This window comes from Gambusia affinis, linkage group LG15 (genome assembly GCF_019740435.1).
Source record: "Gambusia affinis linkage group LG15, SWU_Gaff_1.0, whole genome shotgun sequence".
Taxonomy (NCBI): domain Eukaryota; kingdom Metazoa; phylum Chordata; class Actinopteri; order Cyprinodontiformes; family Poeciliidae; genus Gambusia; species Gambusia affinis.
This window is the reverse complement of record NC_057882.1, coordinates 4627403-4647735: the sequence shown is the minus strand read 5'-3', so window position 1 is coordinate 4647735 and position 20333 is coordinate 4627403. Positions and strand designations below refer to the sequence as shown.

The window sequence follows — 20333 nt, the reverse complement described above, 5'->3', positions numbered from 1 at the left end:
AAACCTGGGATACCAGGAGCCCCAGACGTCACTCAGATGACAAAAAGTACGAAATAAAAATTATAACCAACTACTGCTGATGTGTCTGTTTTTTGAACAATGATAATATGTACAAAATAATACACAATATATTATAATAATATAATATGCCATTTTAGCACATGGAATGATGATCTAAGAGACAGAAGGAAATATTTTAAAAAATAATTAAGTTTTTTGATGGAAATTCTGGAAGAAGAAGGAGACAAAGAACAAGAACAAAAAAAAAGAAGTTTGTTTTAGAAATTTTAACAATTAATGATTTGAATTAATGCCTGTATGAAGCTGTCAGTGTGTTGATATGTTTTGGTTTGGGAATTTAAAAAATACATCATAAAATTCATGCTCTTCCACAAACATGGGTTTATTAAGGAAATTTTGTACATTGCCTTTTAAAATAAATGTCCAAGAATTTATCAAACATAAGAACATACATGGCAGATTGACTGCAACACTTATTATTGTTCATAAAAATGGAGGTTTTGACAAATTTGTGTCTTTCTTTCCAATGGTGAGAACCTCCCACTCACACAACTGCTGTAGAAATCCTGTGTTGGGCCTCATGGTGGGTTTACATTTAATAATGTAGCTCCAGGCTTCCTACAAAAGGCAGATCAGCAAAATAATGCATTATTATGCATACTTGAATTTTGCGGTCTTTCAAAATTCAAGACAAGAGTCATCTTTTAGATAATTTGATGTTTGTCTTGGAAGTCCACATAACATATTTTCAAACTCTCCACCAGATGATATATCATGTGGTTTCAAGGGGTTTCCTATTTTTATTTATTGGTTTGTTGAGTTTATTTAATATATGACATAAGAAAACATTAATTCCACATGTTTTAAATTATGTTGTAGTTAGCAGACATGTAATAATTGTTGATAAACTTAAGTTACTTAACTTGAAACAATGTCACTTACCCACTGAGAGATATGAATGGGATTGTATGTTGTGAGTTTAGTAGGCACCATTTCATCTCTACACCTCAAACAATTAACCATATATTAACTATATGTTTTATTTTTTTAATATAAAATATATATATTTTTTTAAAAATCAGATTTTTTTGGCCTTCAAGTGCTTTTTACTTGACAACACTTGATGTGTCTGTTTTTTGAGGAGTAATAATATGTACAAAATAATATATAATATAATATATTATGATATTATAATATGCTGTTTTACATTTTGTTTCACCACAAAAAAAAATCAACAATGATTGCAACACATTGTGACACTTAAAACTGGCAATATGTCTCAATGCCAAAAAAATTAATGAAAGTTAGTTTACAGTCATACTCTGAATAACTTTTATATGAATTATTGTTAAGTTGAGTCAGTGTAAACACTCTAAGAAAACATGGTTCCATATTATTGGTGGCCAGTGATGCTGAACATGGTATCTGATATTACGTTTGGGATTTAATGCTTGATGAAAGAGCTATTTTAGTAATTTTTTAAGGAACTTGTACTTCAATTGATCATCTGTAGTTAATATGAAGATATCAGAATATGAGAAAACAGGCAAAAGTTTTCACTTTCTCTTTGTGAATAATTTTGTCATTTTACTATTTGCAAAGTGAAGAGCAAAGTTGAAGCCATTGGCCAAATTGTTACTTGGATATAAAATAATGCCTTTTTTAACTTTGATGATTTGTGTACATGCTGTCTTGTATAATTTATACTTGCCTCCAGTGTGAATCTGAAGTGGTGTATGAGGAATGCGAGTACCACAGCACTGCAGCGGCTTATGCCCTCCCTGGAAACCACCAGGACACGAGATCCTTCATCAATGTGAGAACCTAAACAACAAAGACGTTACCGTTTGATTTTAAAAAAATCTGCTCTAAGTATTTTTCTAACAAATTTACAACTTTTTAAACTCAGAAAATTTTCAGGATCTTTCTCTAGAAAATGTCAGAGTTTTTCTAGCAAATTTTTGACTTTTCAAACTGAGAAATTTCCAAAAACGTCTTGAAACATTCAGAGATTAATCTAACAGTTTTTGAGATATTTTGGTGCAAATCTATTCCTTTTTCTATCTACAACGGCGCCAACGCAGCGTCGCAGTTTAAGAATTTAACTCTTTTTGTCTCATTTATGTGTAACATAACAGTTTAAGATTACATTCTTATGTATTAACATCCAGGCCACTTTAACTTCAACTTGTTAAACAAAAACATGTCCAATACTCACTCATAAAATTGCATATGGTCTCGAAGTTTGAATATAAATCCGACTCCCCCTTGTCAGCCAGTGGGATGTCAAGGATCTCCCGGATTTCTTTTTCAGACCTGGAAGTTAACAAATACGTTTACAAAAAAAATAAATAAAAGGAACTCAAAGGATTTCGAAACGTTTGCGAGTTTGAGCTGGTCTCACTCTGTGAAGTCACTCTGAGTGGACTGGGAGATGCTGACGATTGCACGGATTTTCAGGTTCCACAGGGAGCCCTGGCTTTGTTTCAGGTCTCCCATATACAGCAGTCCAGGTATAATCTCCAAAGGATAAAGCCTCAAGTTTTCAAGCTCCTGAGATGAACCCACACATATATTTGACTGTGATGGACTGGATGCAGCTGAAATCTTATTGTTTCTCATTGTAAAAGTCAGCTAGAAATCTAAAGGTGGAGGGATGGTTGATTTGTTCTGCAGTGGATAGCATATTCTATAAATAAGATCATGTACATCAATCATACTCATTTAGGCTGTTTCACATTTTATCATATTACACTCATGGGTTTCAGTGTGCTTATAAAGAATTTATGTAGCAGATCAACACAAAATTGTGCATAATATGAAGCGAAATATTTAAATTAAATCAAATTACTAAGAGTAACTCTGAACGCATAGAGACACTGAGTCCTTTCTGGGTTGAATCTATGTAAAACCACCTAGTATTACAGTTACAGACTACAAGATTTTTAATATATAGAAATATAGATATATATCTCTATATAGATATAGACAGTATGGAGGATCAAAACAAATTCAAAATAAAAGCATAAATACATAAATGGTCCAGTAAATAAATCAGTACACCTAATATAAAGTTCTCCTTTGTTGCATTGTAAGAGCATTGACATAACTGCCTATTTATTTAGGCAGTTATGTACATTTATGTTTAATTATGTCAGTTATGGTTGTCCTTAATAGTAAACAAGCAAGATGGAAAACAGGTGTGAAAGAGCAAGAAACTGAAGTAGTGAGGTAAAAGCAACAGCAACAAAAACAAAATGAAACACAAGATGAAACAATGCAACCAAAATATTGAACTAAACTCGTAGCTCAAATGTTTGTGACTTTAAGTGGATTCTGAAGGCAGTTAGCTGCATTGAATTTTATTTTGTGAACTCTGGACTGAATAGAGACTGAGACTCCTTCTGAATGATTGATGTGTAAAAATAAAGCAGTCTGTGTTAGTGAGTTTTACCCAGATGGTGTAAAAGATCTTCTCAGTCCTTAGAAACGGGTAAACAGCTGAGAACAGCCTGTAGCCTCCTGTTAGTATTTGAATTGGACGGTAGTAGGATTTTCCCAGCTCCCGGGCACAATCAATGGCCCTGCCTGAAATCATAATGAGGAGGATTAATATCTGCTCCTGTGTGGGAGGAAGTTATACCGTTACATGGCTACTGATGTTCCAGTATTATTACTGTTTTCTTCTTCTAAACTGCGTGTGGTGGCATCATAGATCACAACATTCTGCATGGTGTCGAGCGCCACTGCATCCGGCAGGTAGAACGTCCCATCTCCAGCCTGCAGTTCATCACCATGTGAAGTGAAAGATTAAATCAGTCATACAGAAAAGTTTTCATATTGAACAAACAGATCTTCAGCGTGCAACTTTTATAAAGAATTTTTCCATATTTTCAAGAAAAAAACTTTAACATTTCTGTATTTCAAAAGTAAAAAAATTACAACTTTTCAAACTCCAAAATGTTCTTTTTTGTTTTCTAGAAGTTTTGTTAGATGTTATTTAGCAGAAATCTTCTCTACAAAGGCTTTAATTCACTGTCATATTTTCAAACAATGTAGCCATAATGTTTCGACCAAAAATGACACTAATAATGTAAGGAACATCCTTTTTAATGAGGTCATTTTCAGTAGGTTGAGGGTTTTTTTCTAATGTAATTTCCTATAAGATCCAAATGTATGATTGCTTAAAGTGTATTAAACATGAAAACCAAAATAATGTTTCTCTTATTCAAAAATCTAAACAAAATATGTTTTAGCTGTAAATTACATTTTTGTAGATAGATAGACAGACAGAAACATGATGCCATACCATTTTCACATGTTTGGCTGTGATAATATGACCTATCAAGTAGTTGTGGGTTTCCTGGGCATCTAGAAAAGAAACATAATAGTTTCCTCATAACTGAAGTTTCAATGAAGCAACGGGAGCAAATGAATAAAACCATCAGAAACCCAGGCAACTGCAGCTGAACTCTCACCAATCAGACAGAGGTAGTTCATCTCGGCCAGCCTCGGCACGACCCGGGTCTGGTTGAGGAGGTTGTAGAGCTCCACAGGTTCACACAGGGTGAGCACCGCCATGCTGGGAAAGACGGACCAGGAACCAATCAGAACAAAGAGCAGCAGGATGTGGTGATAGTCCAGAGAAACCACAACATCAGCAAATGAGCTTGCTGGGGAACTTTTTTCTGTTTGACTGCTTTCTGTTGCTAAGCAACACGGAATTCCCTCTCATTGGTGGTTGGTGATGATGCAACCCTGAAGTCTCAAATTCAAATTTGATGTTGTAAAATTGGAGTTTTATCCAATGCTTGTTCAACATTACACATAAAAAGGTTTAAAATGTGTCTAAGTGATAGGTAACCCTACTAAACTAGTGCTTTAAAAAAAAAGAGAGACATGGTCTTTAATTAGCTTTAATATTTGTCAATCTGAAAAAGCCTAACTATGCCAAATTAAAAAATTATCAAAAGAAAAAAAAAACACACAAAACTTATACAGAATTAGATAAGCAATATTTAAATTCCTGTCAATGGCAAGAACAGAGTGTAGACTGAAGAAAGGTGTAGGTTTAAGCATAAGCTTACTGTATTTTCACTGTTTCATACCAACAGCATCATCAAATTCAGAAGAGTAGAAATTTTCCTGGATATTTTTCTAAAACATATTTCCAAACAATTCCAACTCTGTCTGTGGATAAACTCATAAAAGAAAATGAGCAATCACAGTCAAACCTGATTGTGTTTGTTCTGCGAGTGATTTTATAATTGGTTGAAAAACAGTTTGAACTTCTCACAATCATTCCACACCTGACTCCAACCGAGGTACAATCGTTTTTAATATTTGTCCTGACCTCTAGTTTTTTTTTTTTTAAACTAACCCTTCTCTCTTAACTCAGAATTTGATTCTGATCATAATGGAGTTTGCATGAATTAATTAAACGCAGTTTTGTTTTATTATCACAAGACTGACTGAACCCTGACGATTACACACACTCGTTTTGTTCTGCTTATACAGTGGCGTTTGGAGAACAAGACGTACTCAGTTCCAGGCCGGCCTGAATGAGTGACTGTGTCCTCCGTCCTGCCCAGAGCCATAAATCATGCTGACAGTCTGTGACAAAAACAAAGCTTCTTCCTCAAGATGCAGACAGAGAAGGACGCTCCTTCCAAAGGAAAAAAGATCTACCACATTTTTCCACTTGTATTTTTTGGCTTCTTAAACTCAGGTAAGAAACGCTGTCGAGATAAAAACTTGGAAATTTGCAGCACAACCGAACTAGTAGGCCTGTCACAATAACAAATTTTGCTAGATTTTTTTTTTTTTTGCGATAAATGGCAATATTGTTGTTTTGAGGCCATTGTCAAGTAACATAATAGTAATGGCATAATAATGCAAGAACATATTCTCAAAGACCAATAAACGTTAAATTCTAATGAACATTTAACACTGGAACTGGAAGACATTTTAAATATCTAAAATAAATAAACAATACAACAGAAACAACACATAAAATGAATTATGAGGTCTCTGTTGAGCTGTCGTTCGAAACAAGGTGTAAATGAGACTAAAACTCAAGACTGAAGACTTTTATCATGAAATGTTTTGGTAGAAAGAGAGATAAGAAAAAAAAAGTTAAATCATGCAAATGGAAATGATTGAGTTTGTTTTACTTTGCCATGCGATTATTTACTACTTATTGTGTCAGAATCATAATATGTTGAAAAAGCAGTGATTAAATATTAAGTGCATGTCTAATTTTTAATCTGTTGCATGAGAGCATATTTACTTTCACAGCCTTTTCTTAAGCAGCGACGACAGGGGAGAGTTTTATGATGCAGGGAGAACAAATTGAAAATTTAAAATCTTTTCAATTTTTACATTTATAAAACACTAACAACATGATAAAAATAGCAACAGATGTCCAGTTTGTTTCTCCACCACACCCTGCTGAGTTACTTTACCTCATCACAATGTCAGTATTTGTTGGGATGCTGGATTGTATCCGACTGCTTGTTTTTCTCTCCACAGTCCGTATCAGAAGTGTCAGTGTCAGGGCTTTTTCAGCTGTGTTTATGTGTTATTATGTTATTGTGGGTCACTAAGCTGCTCTGTTTCTGCAGCACTTGCCTGGTGTCTGGACTGGCCTTTTCATGGACTGCCAAGAGGGAAATTTGAACAAACAATGCCAACTTTTGTTGCTCCATGTGGGGCCATCCCATAGTCTAACAGCTGTTACCATAGCGATGAGGCTCTGGGTCCAGAGTGACACAGCTGTATGGTTCCGTACAGTCGTTGTTGGATAAATCCTACCCGTTTTTCCATGTTTTAGTTCTTGAAAACCATCACAAACATGTTGCGTTTTGAATAACAGTGCATTAATTTGGATTTAATAGAAATCACATGCCAACCAAGGCATTGTTGGTATGGAAGCATTTAACTGCCAGAACTAGAAAAAACATACGGAAGTGATACTTGCTCGTTTTAGCAAGAAATATAACCGACTATAACTATGTACGTCGCAATAAGAAATAAATCAATGACAAATTAAAACAAGCTCAATGATTTCCATTTGCATGACTTGCTTTTCTCTTTCTACCAAAAACTGGATGACAAGTGTTAAATGTTCACTAGAATTTAAAGTTTATTGATCTTTGAGGACGTGTTCTTGCATATGTCATTACCATTACATTACTTGAAAACTGTCTCAAAATAACAATATTGGTGCGTGCTGCGGTGGCGTAGGGGACAGCGCGACCCATGCCTGGAGGCCCCGAGTCCTCAACGCGGTCGTCGCGGGTTCGATTCCCAGACCCGACAACACTTGCCGCATGTCTTCCCTCTTCTTCTTACCCCTTTCCTGTCAGCCTACTATCTTATAAGGGACACCAGAGCCTACAAAAAGACCCCCTGGTGGGGGAAAAAAAATAACAATATTGTTGTTTATCGCAATATCTTTTGCCATAATTTCATGTCCATCAAAATTTGAGACATATCCCGTTAATAACAACTTTGTATCGTTTAGAAGCTATTTGTTCTAATTTCAATTTTAAAGCATCGTCCACTATATTGTTTCTAATGTCCAGTGACACTCTCCATGCTGTTCTGCAGGCGAGGTGGGAGCCGTGAACATGACCATCCCAAACGCTCTGATCAGAGGAGCGGTCGGAGGGGAGGCCCTCCTGTCGGTCCGCTACAGCAGCTTCAGCCTTGACCTGCCGGTTATCAAGTGGCAGCTCCAGAGGGAGAAGGCGGTCACCGTGGTCCAGTCCATCGGAACTGACATCATTGGGACTCTGAGGCCTGAGTATCAAGACCGGATTCTGGTGTTTGAGAACGGGACCCTGCTTCTCCACAACCTCAGACTGTCTGATGACGGGACATACGACGTGGAGATCTCCATCACAGACGACATCTTTACTGGAGAGGGAAGCATCACACTCACTGTGGACGGTAGGGTCAGAAACAGCTTCGTGGTGCTGCTGATCACTTATTTAAGGTTCTAACTTTAGAGCTAAATTCAGGCCATGAAATTTGTTCAATAGGAAAAAGAAATTAAAACTGAAAAAAACTGAAAAAAGATTTGAAGCTAAGAAATATATTAAAACTGTGAAAAAGAATCTGGAATCTGAAAAGTATTTTGTAAATTTTTCTAGTTTCAAAACTTCTTTTCAGTTTTGATAGAGTGCCATCAGTCAGAGGCTTCTTAAAGTTCTCCGTAATACAGACTGCTACAAGAGATATTTCCTGCCAATATCCATCACTATTTGGAGAATCTGAATTAATATTAGTTACAATTAATATTAGTTACTCAATTAATAATAGCTGATTTCCCTTTGGGATCAATGAAATATTTTTGAATTGAGCTAAAAAAAAATTGTTCAGTTTCAAGCTTTATTTTGGTTTCAAATATTTTCTTCTTCTTTTGAACAAACTCTATGGCTACAATTTATCTCCATTCCATTTATGTTTCCTTAGAGAAAAATGAGAAACATGGCTGGACCGGAACCATTATGCTCTACTCTTGGCATAAGACAGATGTATTTTCTTCTGCTAAATATGACACTGAGAATGAATTCAATTTTGCAATCTTTCTGAGTTCCCAAACTTAATGCATTGAAACAAAATCTCCAGTTTCTAAAGTTTTCTTTCCAACTGGAGATGTTTAAATGTTCTGAATGTCCACTGAGGTATTCTGTTTTTGGCTCTGGTCTTACTGTAGGTGGAATAAGCTATGCTGGGAATGCTGGGAGTTCACTGCTCCATTAATGAGATGCTCGTTTCATAAGAGGCAGAACAAGCTGCTTGAGATGCATTAATTCAAAGAGGAAGTTATCTGTTAGTATGTAAACCTACACTCAAAAAAATACCTCTTTGGATGAACATAAAAAAAAATCACGGAAAGGTTTTCCACCTGATTACTTTGCTTTATTTCAGCACCATGTAATTCTGTTACTCCTATTTAAAGCAAATGTGTTAGATCAACTTAATTTATCAAGGTTATTCCAATGTAAAGCAATTGTGTTGGCTCAACTTATGTTACAGTGAGCCAACACTACTTAATTAAGTTAATCCAACTCATGAAAATTAAGTTAGCTCAACAAACATGCTTCACGCTGAAAAAAAGCTATTTAATCATGTGGAAATCCTTTCTATGATTTAATTACATTAATCCAAAGACTTTTTTAAGTGGTATTAAATTAAGTGTTTTAAGACAGGACTGGGTGAAAAGGTAGAAAGAACACTCAACAATTAGAAAAGGTACAACGGAACTGTATTTTCAAAATTGTTATAAATTTTCTTTTACCTGTGCAGTGCAGGCATTTTACTACAAAAGGTATAAACTCTTGCCAGATGGCAACACATTTGAACATGCATTTAAGATGGTTCAAATGAATAATTTAAATAAAACCTTTAAAGTCAGAGTTTAATTAGTAACAAGAAACTTCAAAAATAATTCAACCTACCACAATTCTTAGTACCCTGCAGAGAAAAACACATAACACAACACAAAAAACAGCTGAGTTGAACATTGATGCTGGAAATGCTCACATTCCTAGATTTATAAACATCTGTAGTTTAATCTGTAACTAAAAAAAACAACAAAAGGTTAAAGTTTTGATTTTCCAGCCAAAACTGGGCTATGTTGATCACTGTTTGGCATAGAAATGAAATTCCTAAATAAATAAAAAGTGTCAGTAAATTTGCTCTTCGACTTTGAGAACTGTAACAATTTAAATCTTGTTTTCGACTGCAGTCTTTAAAGGCTGATTGGTCTTACGAAGCTTTCCTCAACTTTGGAAAACCATGTAGCAAGTTTTTCAGCGGGAGAGTTGTGTTTTGAGAACTTGTGCTTTGTTGGATAGTTTGTTTCCATCCAATTCCAGAACAATTTTCTGCGGAACTTCAAAAGTATACTTGAGCTCCTGAAGGTAGCTCAAGTTTAGTGCAAAGATAAGACTCAGCAACATCACCACTATAAAAGATACATTGCCCAAGTGGTTCATCACTTCCACCCCCTCCAGGACAATCCCAACATCCACATGGGCATCGCCAGGCTCTGCACCATCTGGTCGGAGATTCCCAACACCGTCTCGGCTATGGCCAATTGTGCACCTTGGTCAACGTTCTATGGGAGTTAGGGTGGGGTATTTGGGTGGGGGAGATTTCACATTTTATTAAATAAAAAATTAATGTTAAAATAGTTTGGCTGGAGCATGCTCCGGTGGCGTAGAGGGTAGTGCGCCCCACGTTTGGAGGCCTTCAGTCCTCCACGCGGCCGTTGCGGGTTCGATTCCCGAACCCGACGACATTTGCCGCATGTCATCCCCCCTCTTCTTCCCCATTTCCTGTCAGCCTACTGTTGTATAAGGGACACTAGAGCCCACAAAAAGACCCCCTGGTGGGGAAAAAAAAAAATAGTTTGGCTGACTCATGGTAAAATCCTTTCAACAACTTAAGGTCCACCAAGGACCTATCTGTGTTAATTCTCACATTAACTAGATGCACGCCAGGAATCTTCCTGCTTCTCTTAAAAAACCGCCCTTGAAGTTTTCCCAGGCGCAAAACAGTTGTGTCACGTGATCTTCCGTAATCTCGCTAGCATCTCGCGTGATCTCCTGATCTCACTAGACCCTCTATGGCGGGAGATCAATCTGACTAAATTGAATCACATTATCTCAACTTGAATACATTTTATTAACGCTAGGGTGTTGAATTTTATGTTGATCTGATATGATTTTATCACGTTTGCCTTTGAAACATAAAATTATTTTGTTAAAACAACATGTTATTTTTTGTAAATGCAATGACCACCTCAATTAATTTTTTTGACACAATCATGGAACAAGCAGAAAATGGTGCAAATGGTAGAGAAATGCTGATTAATTGCCAGCTAATCATCACTTCATGTGATGTTAGCACATGTTAGCCACTGACTTGAGTACATCAGTTACATAGAAAGGTGACCAAACAAGGCAACCACAGCAGTGGGAGTATAAACTTTAATGTGTCTTATTGATATTTTTAAGATGAAGTAATGCATATATCTAAATTGGAAGGAAGACTGTTCAGCACATTAAAAAAGTATTCACCCCCTGTGATATTTAACCTTTTTTAAATCAGTCATAAGCATCAAAATTTGGCTTTTTTGACAAAGCAACTTAATTTGAACACTTTATATCAGAAGTAAAACTGATTTCTATAAAATAATCACAAGTAAAAAAAAAATTTAACATAAAATAAGTGATTGCATAAATATTCATCCACTTTAAAATGACTGACCTAATTCAACAGATGTCCAGCCAATTGGAGCTTGTATCCTGAGTTTTCATTGACCGCATAAATGCATAAATTTTAATTATGAAAATAAATTTGCTTAAAAAAAACTTTTGTTTTTCGATTAAAGGTTTTGGCACTAGCATGAGGTGGATTTTTGGCTGTATCAAAGTCAGTTTATTTCACAAAACAGCAAAGGAAATGTTTTTTTCCTTTCCTTAATGGAAAGGAAAAAACATAACAACAAGATGTTGTTATGTTGTCACATAACAACATCTTGTTGTGACAACAAGATGTTGTTGTCACATAATCAACAACAGGATGTTACTACTGGTGGAAAAGACAAAGAAGAAGACAGAAAGTAGTTGGAGGTTGATGGCGCTGCGTGTTTTTTTTAATAACTTACAAACTTATTCACCTGGTAATTTAATTGCTTTTCTTAATTAATGGAAACACTGCGATTGCAAAATTGTGTTTTTTCAACACTAGCAGAATGTCAACGAAGTTTTGTGCTTACATTTCCATACATGTTGACATTAATGAATGTTGGTGTTTGCTCTCACCCTCACCCAGAGCCTATATCCAGGCCGTACATCCACATGGAGGCCTCATCCGTCCTGGAGCTCAGCGAAAACTTTGTCCTTAACTGTTCTCATGACAACGGGACCAAAACCACTTATAGGTGGTTTAAAGGTGGGAAACCCCTGGCCAATGAAACACGGTTCGTGTTGTCACCGGATCAGAAGTACCTGACCATCAGTCGAGTGTTGATGACTGATGAGGATATCTACAGCTGCACCGTGGAGAACCCACTGGGCAACATGACCAGCCTGCCAATCAGACTGGCCGTGTACAGTAAGTAATATACTTTTGTCAGTTTTGCCTGAATGCTAGACATGCTGACATGGCCAGTATGATTTTTATTTATAGGGACACAAATGGTTCAACTGACAAACCCAGAAATAATTCATAGAGTAAACTCCTCTAAAGTTCCGTAATTTCCGGACTATAAGCCGCGACTTTTGTCTCACGCTTTCGACCCTGCGGCTCATACAACGATGCGGCTTATTTATGAATTTTTTCTAACGGCCAGTAGGGGCGCTGGAGCAGAAAAGGTAAGCGTGAGACAGCTGGAATATATCTGTGGAGGAAGACTAATGTAACGTCGTGCTTTGTGTATGAATAAAATTAGCTTGAACAGACCCTCATCATGGAGAATGCAAGAAGAAATGCATATGATGCAGCATTCAAGTTAAAAGCAATCGAGCTGGCCGATAAAGAGGGAAACAGACACTAAGGAAGAAGACTTCCATGGTTTCAGTGCACAGGAGGAAGAGGATGACGGCTCTCCGTGACTTTTAACCGTATGTTAATTAAACCAGCCCTGTTAGTGTTGTTTTGCTATATTGCTGCTGTTCAGAAAGAAAAGCTACGGCATATTACTAAAACTTTAAAAACACTTTCTGTGTACCGTCTGTCTTTGTAAATATCTCATGTTTTAATGTAGGCACATGCGGCTTATACACCGGTGCGGCTTATGTATGTACAAAATGTGTTTCCTTTAAAAATGTAGGGGGGTGCGGCTTATAATCAGGTGCGCTCTATAGTCCGGAAATTACGGTTATTAGAGCTGTTATAGACAAAAAAGAAACAAAGAGTATATTCCCCTCCCCCCCCCCACATTTTGAGATTAATCTTAGAAATTTTCTAGGTTTTTATTTTTTTTTTTACATGTCTGAGCTCGAAATGTCCAAAAATGTTCTACAGTAAAGACAGAAATTTTGAGATAAATCTCTGGAATTTTCTAGAAAAACGTGGAAATTACTGAGCTCCAAAAGTCAAAAACTGGCAAGAATAAACTCAGAAAGATTAAGATTAATCTCAGAAATATTCTTGACGTTTTTTTGGGGAAATTTCTGCGGTCGAACAGCTGAAAATTCTTTGGTTTCTTCTCCCAAATGTTTGACTTTTGGAGCTCAGACTTTTTCTTGTTTTTCTGGAAAATTTCCGCCATTAATCTCAAAATTTCAGAATTTTTCTTGCAAATTTTGACTGCAAAGGCTGCAACGTGGATCATCGATGCCAGAACCATTAAAGATCTTGTTGCAAGTAGCAAACATGGTCCCAAGAAACCAACGTGAGAGAAAGATGGGCTGAAAGCTTTGCAGGTGGTCATTAAAAAAAAATCCTTAGAACTACAATTTACACACATTCTGAGGGACAATCACAGGAAGTGTGAATCAAATATTTTCCAACCAGAATCAGGATGCTTTTGGTGCCCTCTACTGGAAAGGTTGGCATAGAAATGTCCCCCTTTTTTAGGATTACATATCACAGACAGAGAAAGCATCACAATAAAAGCAGCTTTACTGTCAGATTTCGGGTTAGATGTTTAAATGTTGATTAAAGTAAACAAGCCTCACTCATTTATTCAGTAGCTCTTGTTTCTCACCAGGAAGGAGCTCAGTCTACATCATGCTTTCCACTGGAGGAATCTTCATCCTCATCACGTTGGTGACAGTGTGCGCATGCTGGACTCCTTCTAAAAAGTAAGCTGCGATACTGTTAATTAACCATTATGGAGCTAAATTGGGGTCATAAAGTTTGTTAAAAAGCAAAAAAAATCTCCTTTTTTCAGTTTCAAACAGTTTTTTTTCTCCTTTTTTTTCTTTTGAACAAACTTTATAACCCCAATTTAGCTCCATAGACCATCAACTGTACTAATGGAAATGTACCTCCACTGCATAATTACCAATGTTTTGTTTGTTTTTTAATCTCAGGTCAAGACAGGAAACTAGAAAGTCCAGGATTTATGGTCATTCTCATCATACATCGCTTAAACAGAAAGGTAAATATAAAATGTCTGGAGACTGCAGCTAAAATTGACGTCTGTGTAAGATGTGTTTTCCTTTACAGGTGATGTGCTTCCCAAAATGAGGGAACATAATGGGATAAAAGCAGTAACTTCCCTTTACGTCCTCCAACAAAAGGTATGACTCTTCTCAGAACTTTGCTTGTATACAGTTTTTAGACTAAAGAACAATTTGTGTCATATTAGTATTTTGTGATGGGGGAGATTGAAAATTAAGTATAACTATGCTTTATTTGCATCTGCTCTCTAAAGGGCACTGAAATGTATTGCATAAAAATAGGAAATATTTATGAATAGCTATCAAATGAGAAAACGGCTACTCACTTGCTTTAGAGAAGCTAACAACTAGCATGCCGCAGCTGGTCACCCACTGAACTGCGTAGCTACTTCCTTTGCTTATCCACTAGCAATGATAGGCTAGCATTAGCCTTGGATAGGCTAACAGCATGCCTAGATTGTGACCAGTGACTCGTACTTTGTTTTTTAAAAAAAGCTTTTCTTTTATCAAGAAAAGTAAATAGCCTTTACAATACCTGAAAGTAATACACATTGTATGGATTTACAAGTGTTCTTTTGACAGAGTATACCTTACTCCAACATTACACCACGGATAAATATATTGTAAATTACGGAGATTAAGTTAATTTCCGATTTGTCAGATGGCTAAAGGGCTCTTCTACCTAATTTAACTTAAGCATATTTAAATTGCTGGAGATTAAAACCTTCAGTACTCATACTTTTCAAACACTGACTAAATCAGGGTGTCCAAAATTTTTGTAATGTGGACCAAATTTGTCAAGTCAAAAGAACTTGCAGAAAAACAAGAAAATTAAGCTAATAAAGCTGGCAGGTTTTTTTTATGTATGAAATGAATGTTATTCATTGCACATTCAAAACTTAAAAAGGATTTTGCACGTCTACTGTATTAAAAGAAAGACATTTAGTTTTCAAATTCTTTTAAACTCTGAACAAATTTATTCTCAGTTATAAAAACAGGATTTGGGTCACTTTGGTCACTTGGCTTTTTAGTAAAAGTCCCTGGATATAAATGGTTTTGTTTATTATACAAGCTTGGTGATAAAAATATGAATACTTTGTGTCCTACTTAAAATTTTCCAATGACATATGTCAGTTGTAATTTTACCTTTAGTAAAAATAGAAAGTTCAATAAACATTTTTTTTTCTTCAAGTGCAGTTGGGGGACACAAAAAAGGAGCCACAAATGGCCCCTGGCTTCAACTTAACTCACTCACTCTGGTTACCAGAAACAACTAGCTAATTTGTGCTGCTGCAATATAAGGTTTTGCCACCATTCATCATAACTGTTTGCCACCAGTTTAGAAATATTTCAAATATTTAAAACAAAAAATGTATCTATCTGTCTTGACAGGTAACTTGTGGAAATCATAATGATACATTTTTCAGCCATTTTGTCCCTGAACTAGCACTCTTCACTAAAAGCAGAATATTTAAAACCTAGTTTAAATTTGTGAAACCTTTATTTGATTTGTGAAAGTTTAGTCATGGACAATGCTAATGTGTTCCCAAGTCAGTGTTCGTCACCAGCTAACACATTTTTTTGATTTTTGTCAACTCAGTTTGTTTAGTAAATAATGAATAGTGAAAATACAGTAACTCTTTCTTTCATATCTGAGAGTGTTTAAAAATCCAGATGTTGTTTAAATTAATGCAGATGAACCACTAAGCTCTTGTTTTGTAGGAACCCTCAGTGGACGACTCGTCCAGCAACAGCATTGGGTCACCTTCTGAACTGGACAGCCCTCCATCCTACACAACTTTCCCCAACTACACAAACTCCCTTGTGCGGTCAGGTGGGACTCAAGCCGGCTCCTTCCCAAAGTGTGTCTGAAACTTCATAAACTGTTCATCATACCAAATGAAGGAGCAGGTCATTTGGTGCCTGCCTTTGTGCAAAACTTCAACTTTGAGTCTTTGTTAACTCAAATAAAAAATGTAAGCATTTTTTAAAGGATCTGTTCCTCAACATCTTGCAAAAGTATTTGCACTGGTGGAGATTTTTTTTACATTTTGTAATGTCGCAGATAGAAACTTTAGGGTGTTTTACTGAGATTTTATGTAACAGATCAACACAAAGATCAGTGGTGTCCAAACTTTTTGCTGAGGCGGCCAAAGCTTGCGAATTTCAATAAATAAAGAATGCAAAAATTAGTTTATTATGTGTTTAGATTGACCTGCTCAATAATGAACAAAGTACATATAAAATCTGAACATCATTAAAGATAAAAGAGCAAAAATGGTTTAGGACTGTTGCGCTATTAAAAGAAATAGAGATGATTTCCACACTTTTTTGGGAACATCAGTTGTTTTCTATTTTGTTGGCCAAATTTTGAACATTCTTGACTTGTAGTCTGGGGACAAACAAAATAATTTGGCCAAACTTTGGGCACTCCTGTCCTGTAATTGACTAATTAAAGCTGCAGGTCGTCTGGTGTACGTCTCTAACAACTTCTAGTATATTAAGAAATTGCATTTTTGGCATTATTCTTCAAATAGAGTCCCAGGTTCTGTCAAATATGATGGGAAGCAACAGTAAAAATCAACTTACAAGTTTTGCCATGGATTTGGGCTTTGATTAGGCCGCTTAACACATACATAAGCCTTGATCTAAATTATATCTCAAATTTGCTGCAGCATTGAACAGGTTTTCTTCCAGAATTTTTTTGTATTTAGTTACATTTCCCATCAATTCAGACCAGCTTTCCTGTCCCTGCCAAAATAAAAAATAAAAAATCCCCACAGCATGATGCTGCTAACCCATGATGAATTTATGTGTCATCATGGGTTAAGAATGGTGCATCTACTGTCAGTCATGGCTGCCATGTTTTTAAATGTTGAAAGTAGGACCAAAGTTGCAGGCAGGAACTTGTGGTAAGCATAATGAAAGTCTAATCATTAAAACAGAAAACCTACAGAACTTACACAAGAAAAACAGGCAGATTAACCAATTAATAACAAAATAATAATAAACTTTATTTATACTGCACCTTCCAACAGTTCCTTGCATTGACCAAAGTACTGTACACAGTAAAGTAAATTAATGCACGTAAATAAGTGCTAGTCAAAAATACAACCACAATAAAAGAAGTCAAAAATAGTATAAAAACGTACAGCCAGTGTGGCTATATACAGAGGAAATGTTGGAATGCTGCATAATTAACAAAAATTAAATTAAAAACCAAGGGAGAGACATACTAACACTGAACTAGAGGATAAACCGAAATACATAGAACAGAACACAAGAAGATAATAAATGAATATACATGGCAATGAGCACAGAGTTTGACCCAATATTGGAAAATCTAAATAAATATAATATACTTAGCATATTATCACAACTTGTTCAAACATTTTCCACGTTGAGGCTCACATGACAAACTTATGCTTAAATGTCAACAGAGACCCGTAGAGTTCATTTTGATCAACATGGCATAAGCAACTCAAAATGTGGGGAAAAAGCAGAGCGTTGTGCACATTGACTTGCATGATGTACCAACGTACTGGCAGCTGAGAAGTTGCTGGGAAACTGGGAGACGTTCAAAGCTTCATTTGGAACCTAACTCTGCTTTTAAACTTTGGTCTACATGGTTTATCTCTTATGTTCTCTAAAAAACCTCTGAGTCCAGAAACATAACAGCTCCATCTGTTTACTATTAAGGTGCCTTTAATTGGTTGCGCATGTTTTTTAAATTATTATTATTCACCTTTCATGTATGTCCAAATTTTGCACTGCTTTGTGTTTCTCTATCACATAAAATGCACAAAAATAGGTTGGAGGTAGTGGTCATAATGTGACACAATGTGAAAAAGTTTAAATTGTATGAATACGTCTACGTTTACGGCTCATCTTTGATCGTATCCTTCAGGTTTTCCTTATTACTAGTTCCTGGAAAACTGCAGTAAAAAGCTCAGACAACAGGAACACCGACTCTACAATTACATATTTCAGCAGATTTCAGAATTACATTTGACAAGTTCTAACATTCCTATCATCCATCTCCATAAAGGTGCAGTGTGGTCAGTAAGACAAAGACATTTATTATTCACACTTCTCTAGCATGTGTGACATATCATGTTGTGTATGAGGAAATTCAAAACTTTGTAGTGTCTTTTGTGTTAATAAAAATTCTGAAATATGTGAAGCAATGAATGGTTGTGAAAAAGTTAGGACACCACACAAAAGGATAGAGATCAGGGCTTTGACTAGGTCAAAGTTTTGACCTAGTCTGGGTCAAGGTTGAAGTTAGAGGGTTTCTGGTCTAAGTTAGAGTGAATCTTATCGTGTCCTGATTTTTTTCCCAGACAGAAACTTCTTTTTTTTTTTTACTACATTTTATAGAACAAATTAAAAAGTATTCTCTTCACTTTTTTATTTATATTGCTCAAATTTCCCAGTATTGTTAAAAGTTATATTAAATATTCATATGTTTTCACATAAAGATAGTTAATTTAAACTGAATTTAAAAGAAAATTGTATTTTTGTATTATATACTGTATTATTTCTCTCTTTTTATGAACTGAATTTCTTTTAAATCTATTTCAGATTGTTCAGATTTTTATTTTTATTTTTTTTTTAAAAGTGAATCAAATGTATTAATCAATCTTTTTTGTGTGTGTTTTTGTTTTGTTTTCTATCTCCCATTCCTTAGCAATACACATCTATATACTATTATGCACAAGTTTTTTTCTTTCTTTCTCTCCCACACTGTTCTAAATTGGTATATGTCTTGTTCATATGAATGAGAACAATAAAGACAGCAAATGATCAGGAGATATTTCTGCCTTTTAAGTTATAACTCTGTATTGCTGACTGAAAAAATAATAAAAAGGTGAAGCAAATCACCGCGCTGTTGGAAATCATAAGAATGGGAAACAAAGCAGGGCATTTCTCAGGTATGTTTCTTGTAATATAGATAATTGAAATGGTAATTATTGTGCTATATATTTATTCTTGATGTTTCTCAATTTTTTCATGGTTTACAGAAAATGCACTGAAGTCTCACAATCATCCTTTCATGATGAGCATCAACAGAGGAGAAGGATCAAATATTACTGGGAGAAAAGCAGAAAGCATTAAGTGCTGAAGGCGGAAGTAGAATAATCTCTGATATATTTTGAAATAACATAACTTGTTTGGGTTTATGAAAGAAACTTAATTTCTAATTGAAATTATTAATAAAATTGATAAATAAATTGAAGCTTTGGAGCACTACGCTAAAATTATTACAGAATTCATCTAGAAATATTTGCTGGCATTCAAAGTAAGTCATCAGTCATTTCTTTTCATGGTCAAACACAGTTATAAGTGGCTGGATAGATTCCACATGCTTCATTTTCACATGCTGTCATTTGTTCAGTCTGGAGAGGCAAGCACAATTATTTAGGTTAGAGTGGCATGACACATGATAATACAAGCATTCCTGATTTAGTTGTGGAAATGACTTTCATGTTGTGCCACATGGTGGCGCCTGAAGCCATTTTCACAGCTTGTTTCAGCTCTGATATTTCAAGGTAGAAAATGTTCAGATATTGGCTTCACTCCAGTCATTTCAAGATGTGAACCACTCTTTAACTCATCCAGATACTTTCACTTCTGACCAAGTTTGCACCGACATGTCAATTTCTAACAATTAGAAACGGTATATGTGTCTACATTTAGGAAATACACGGCAATAAAAACAGACCCATTTACAAACTTATTTCTAAGCCAATGTTAATAGAGTTTTCTTTAAAAAAAAAAGAAAGAAAGAAAGAAAAAAAACCCTAACAACACAAAAAAAACCCCATGACAGCCAAGTGAAAACATGTTTAGAAACGCCTTTTGTTTTATGAATTTAGAACACATTTTATCATATAATCATCCTCATTAGGAGAAATAAAGCTTGGACTTACATTAATAAATTAACTTTTCAATCATATCCGAATATATTGAAGGGGTTTGTACTGAGTATAACATTCAGAACTGATCTCAGGAGCTTCTAAAGCTTAAGTTGACTTGGTAAAAAAAAAATATAAATAAATAAATAAATAAATAAAAAATACTGAATTACTTAAATAGCTGAAGACCACCAGATATTTTGCAGTGCAACCGGAGTCACTGAGAAGAAAATTCTTACAAACTGAA

The 20333-nt window shown here is 35.4% G+C and overlaps 2 protein-coding genes across 2 annotated transcripts; one reads left to right on the top strand and one right to left on the bottom strand.

Moving 5' to 3' along the window:
- Nucleotides 1-378: 378 nt before the first annotated feature.
- Nucleotides 379-4721, bottom strand: styxl1 (serine/threonine/tyrosine interacting-like 1). Its single transcript, XM_044140685.1, has 8 exons — nucleotides 4500-4721; nucleotides 4331-4392; nucleotides 3699-3801; nucleotides 3476-3609; nucleotides 2426-2574; nucleotides 2240-2337; nucleotides 1733-1845; nucleotides 379-639 (listed from the first exon to the last, which is right to left on the bottom strand). Exons 1-8 carry the CDS (start codon nucleotides 4600-4602, stop codon nucleotides 505-507), a joined length of 897 nt encoding a protein of 298 aa, XP_043996620.1. The 5' UTR covers nucleotides 4603-4721; the 3' UTR covers nucleotides 379-504.
- Nucleotides 4722-5592: 871 nt separating this feature from the next.
- Nucleotides 5593-19023, top strand: LOC122845164 (hepatocyte cell adhesion molecule-like). The gene is made up of 7 exons (XM_044141257.1): nucleotides 5593-5749; nucleotides 7633-7974; nucleotides 11872-12153; nucleotides 13754-13847; nucleotides 14079-14146; nucleotides 14215-14288; nucleotides 15891-19023. Exons 1-7 carry the CDS (start codon nucleotides 5665-5667, stop codon nucleotides 16038-16040), a joined length of 1095 nt encoding a protein of 364 aa, XP_043997192.1. The 5' UTR covers nucleotides 5593-5664; the 3' UTR covers nucleotides 16041-19023.
- The last annotated feature ends 1310 nt before the right edge of the window (nucleotides 19024-20333 follow it).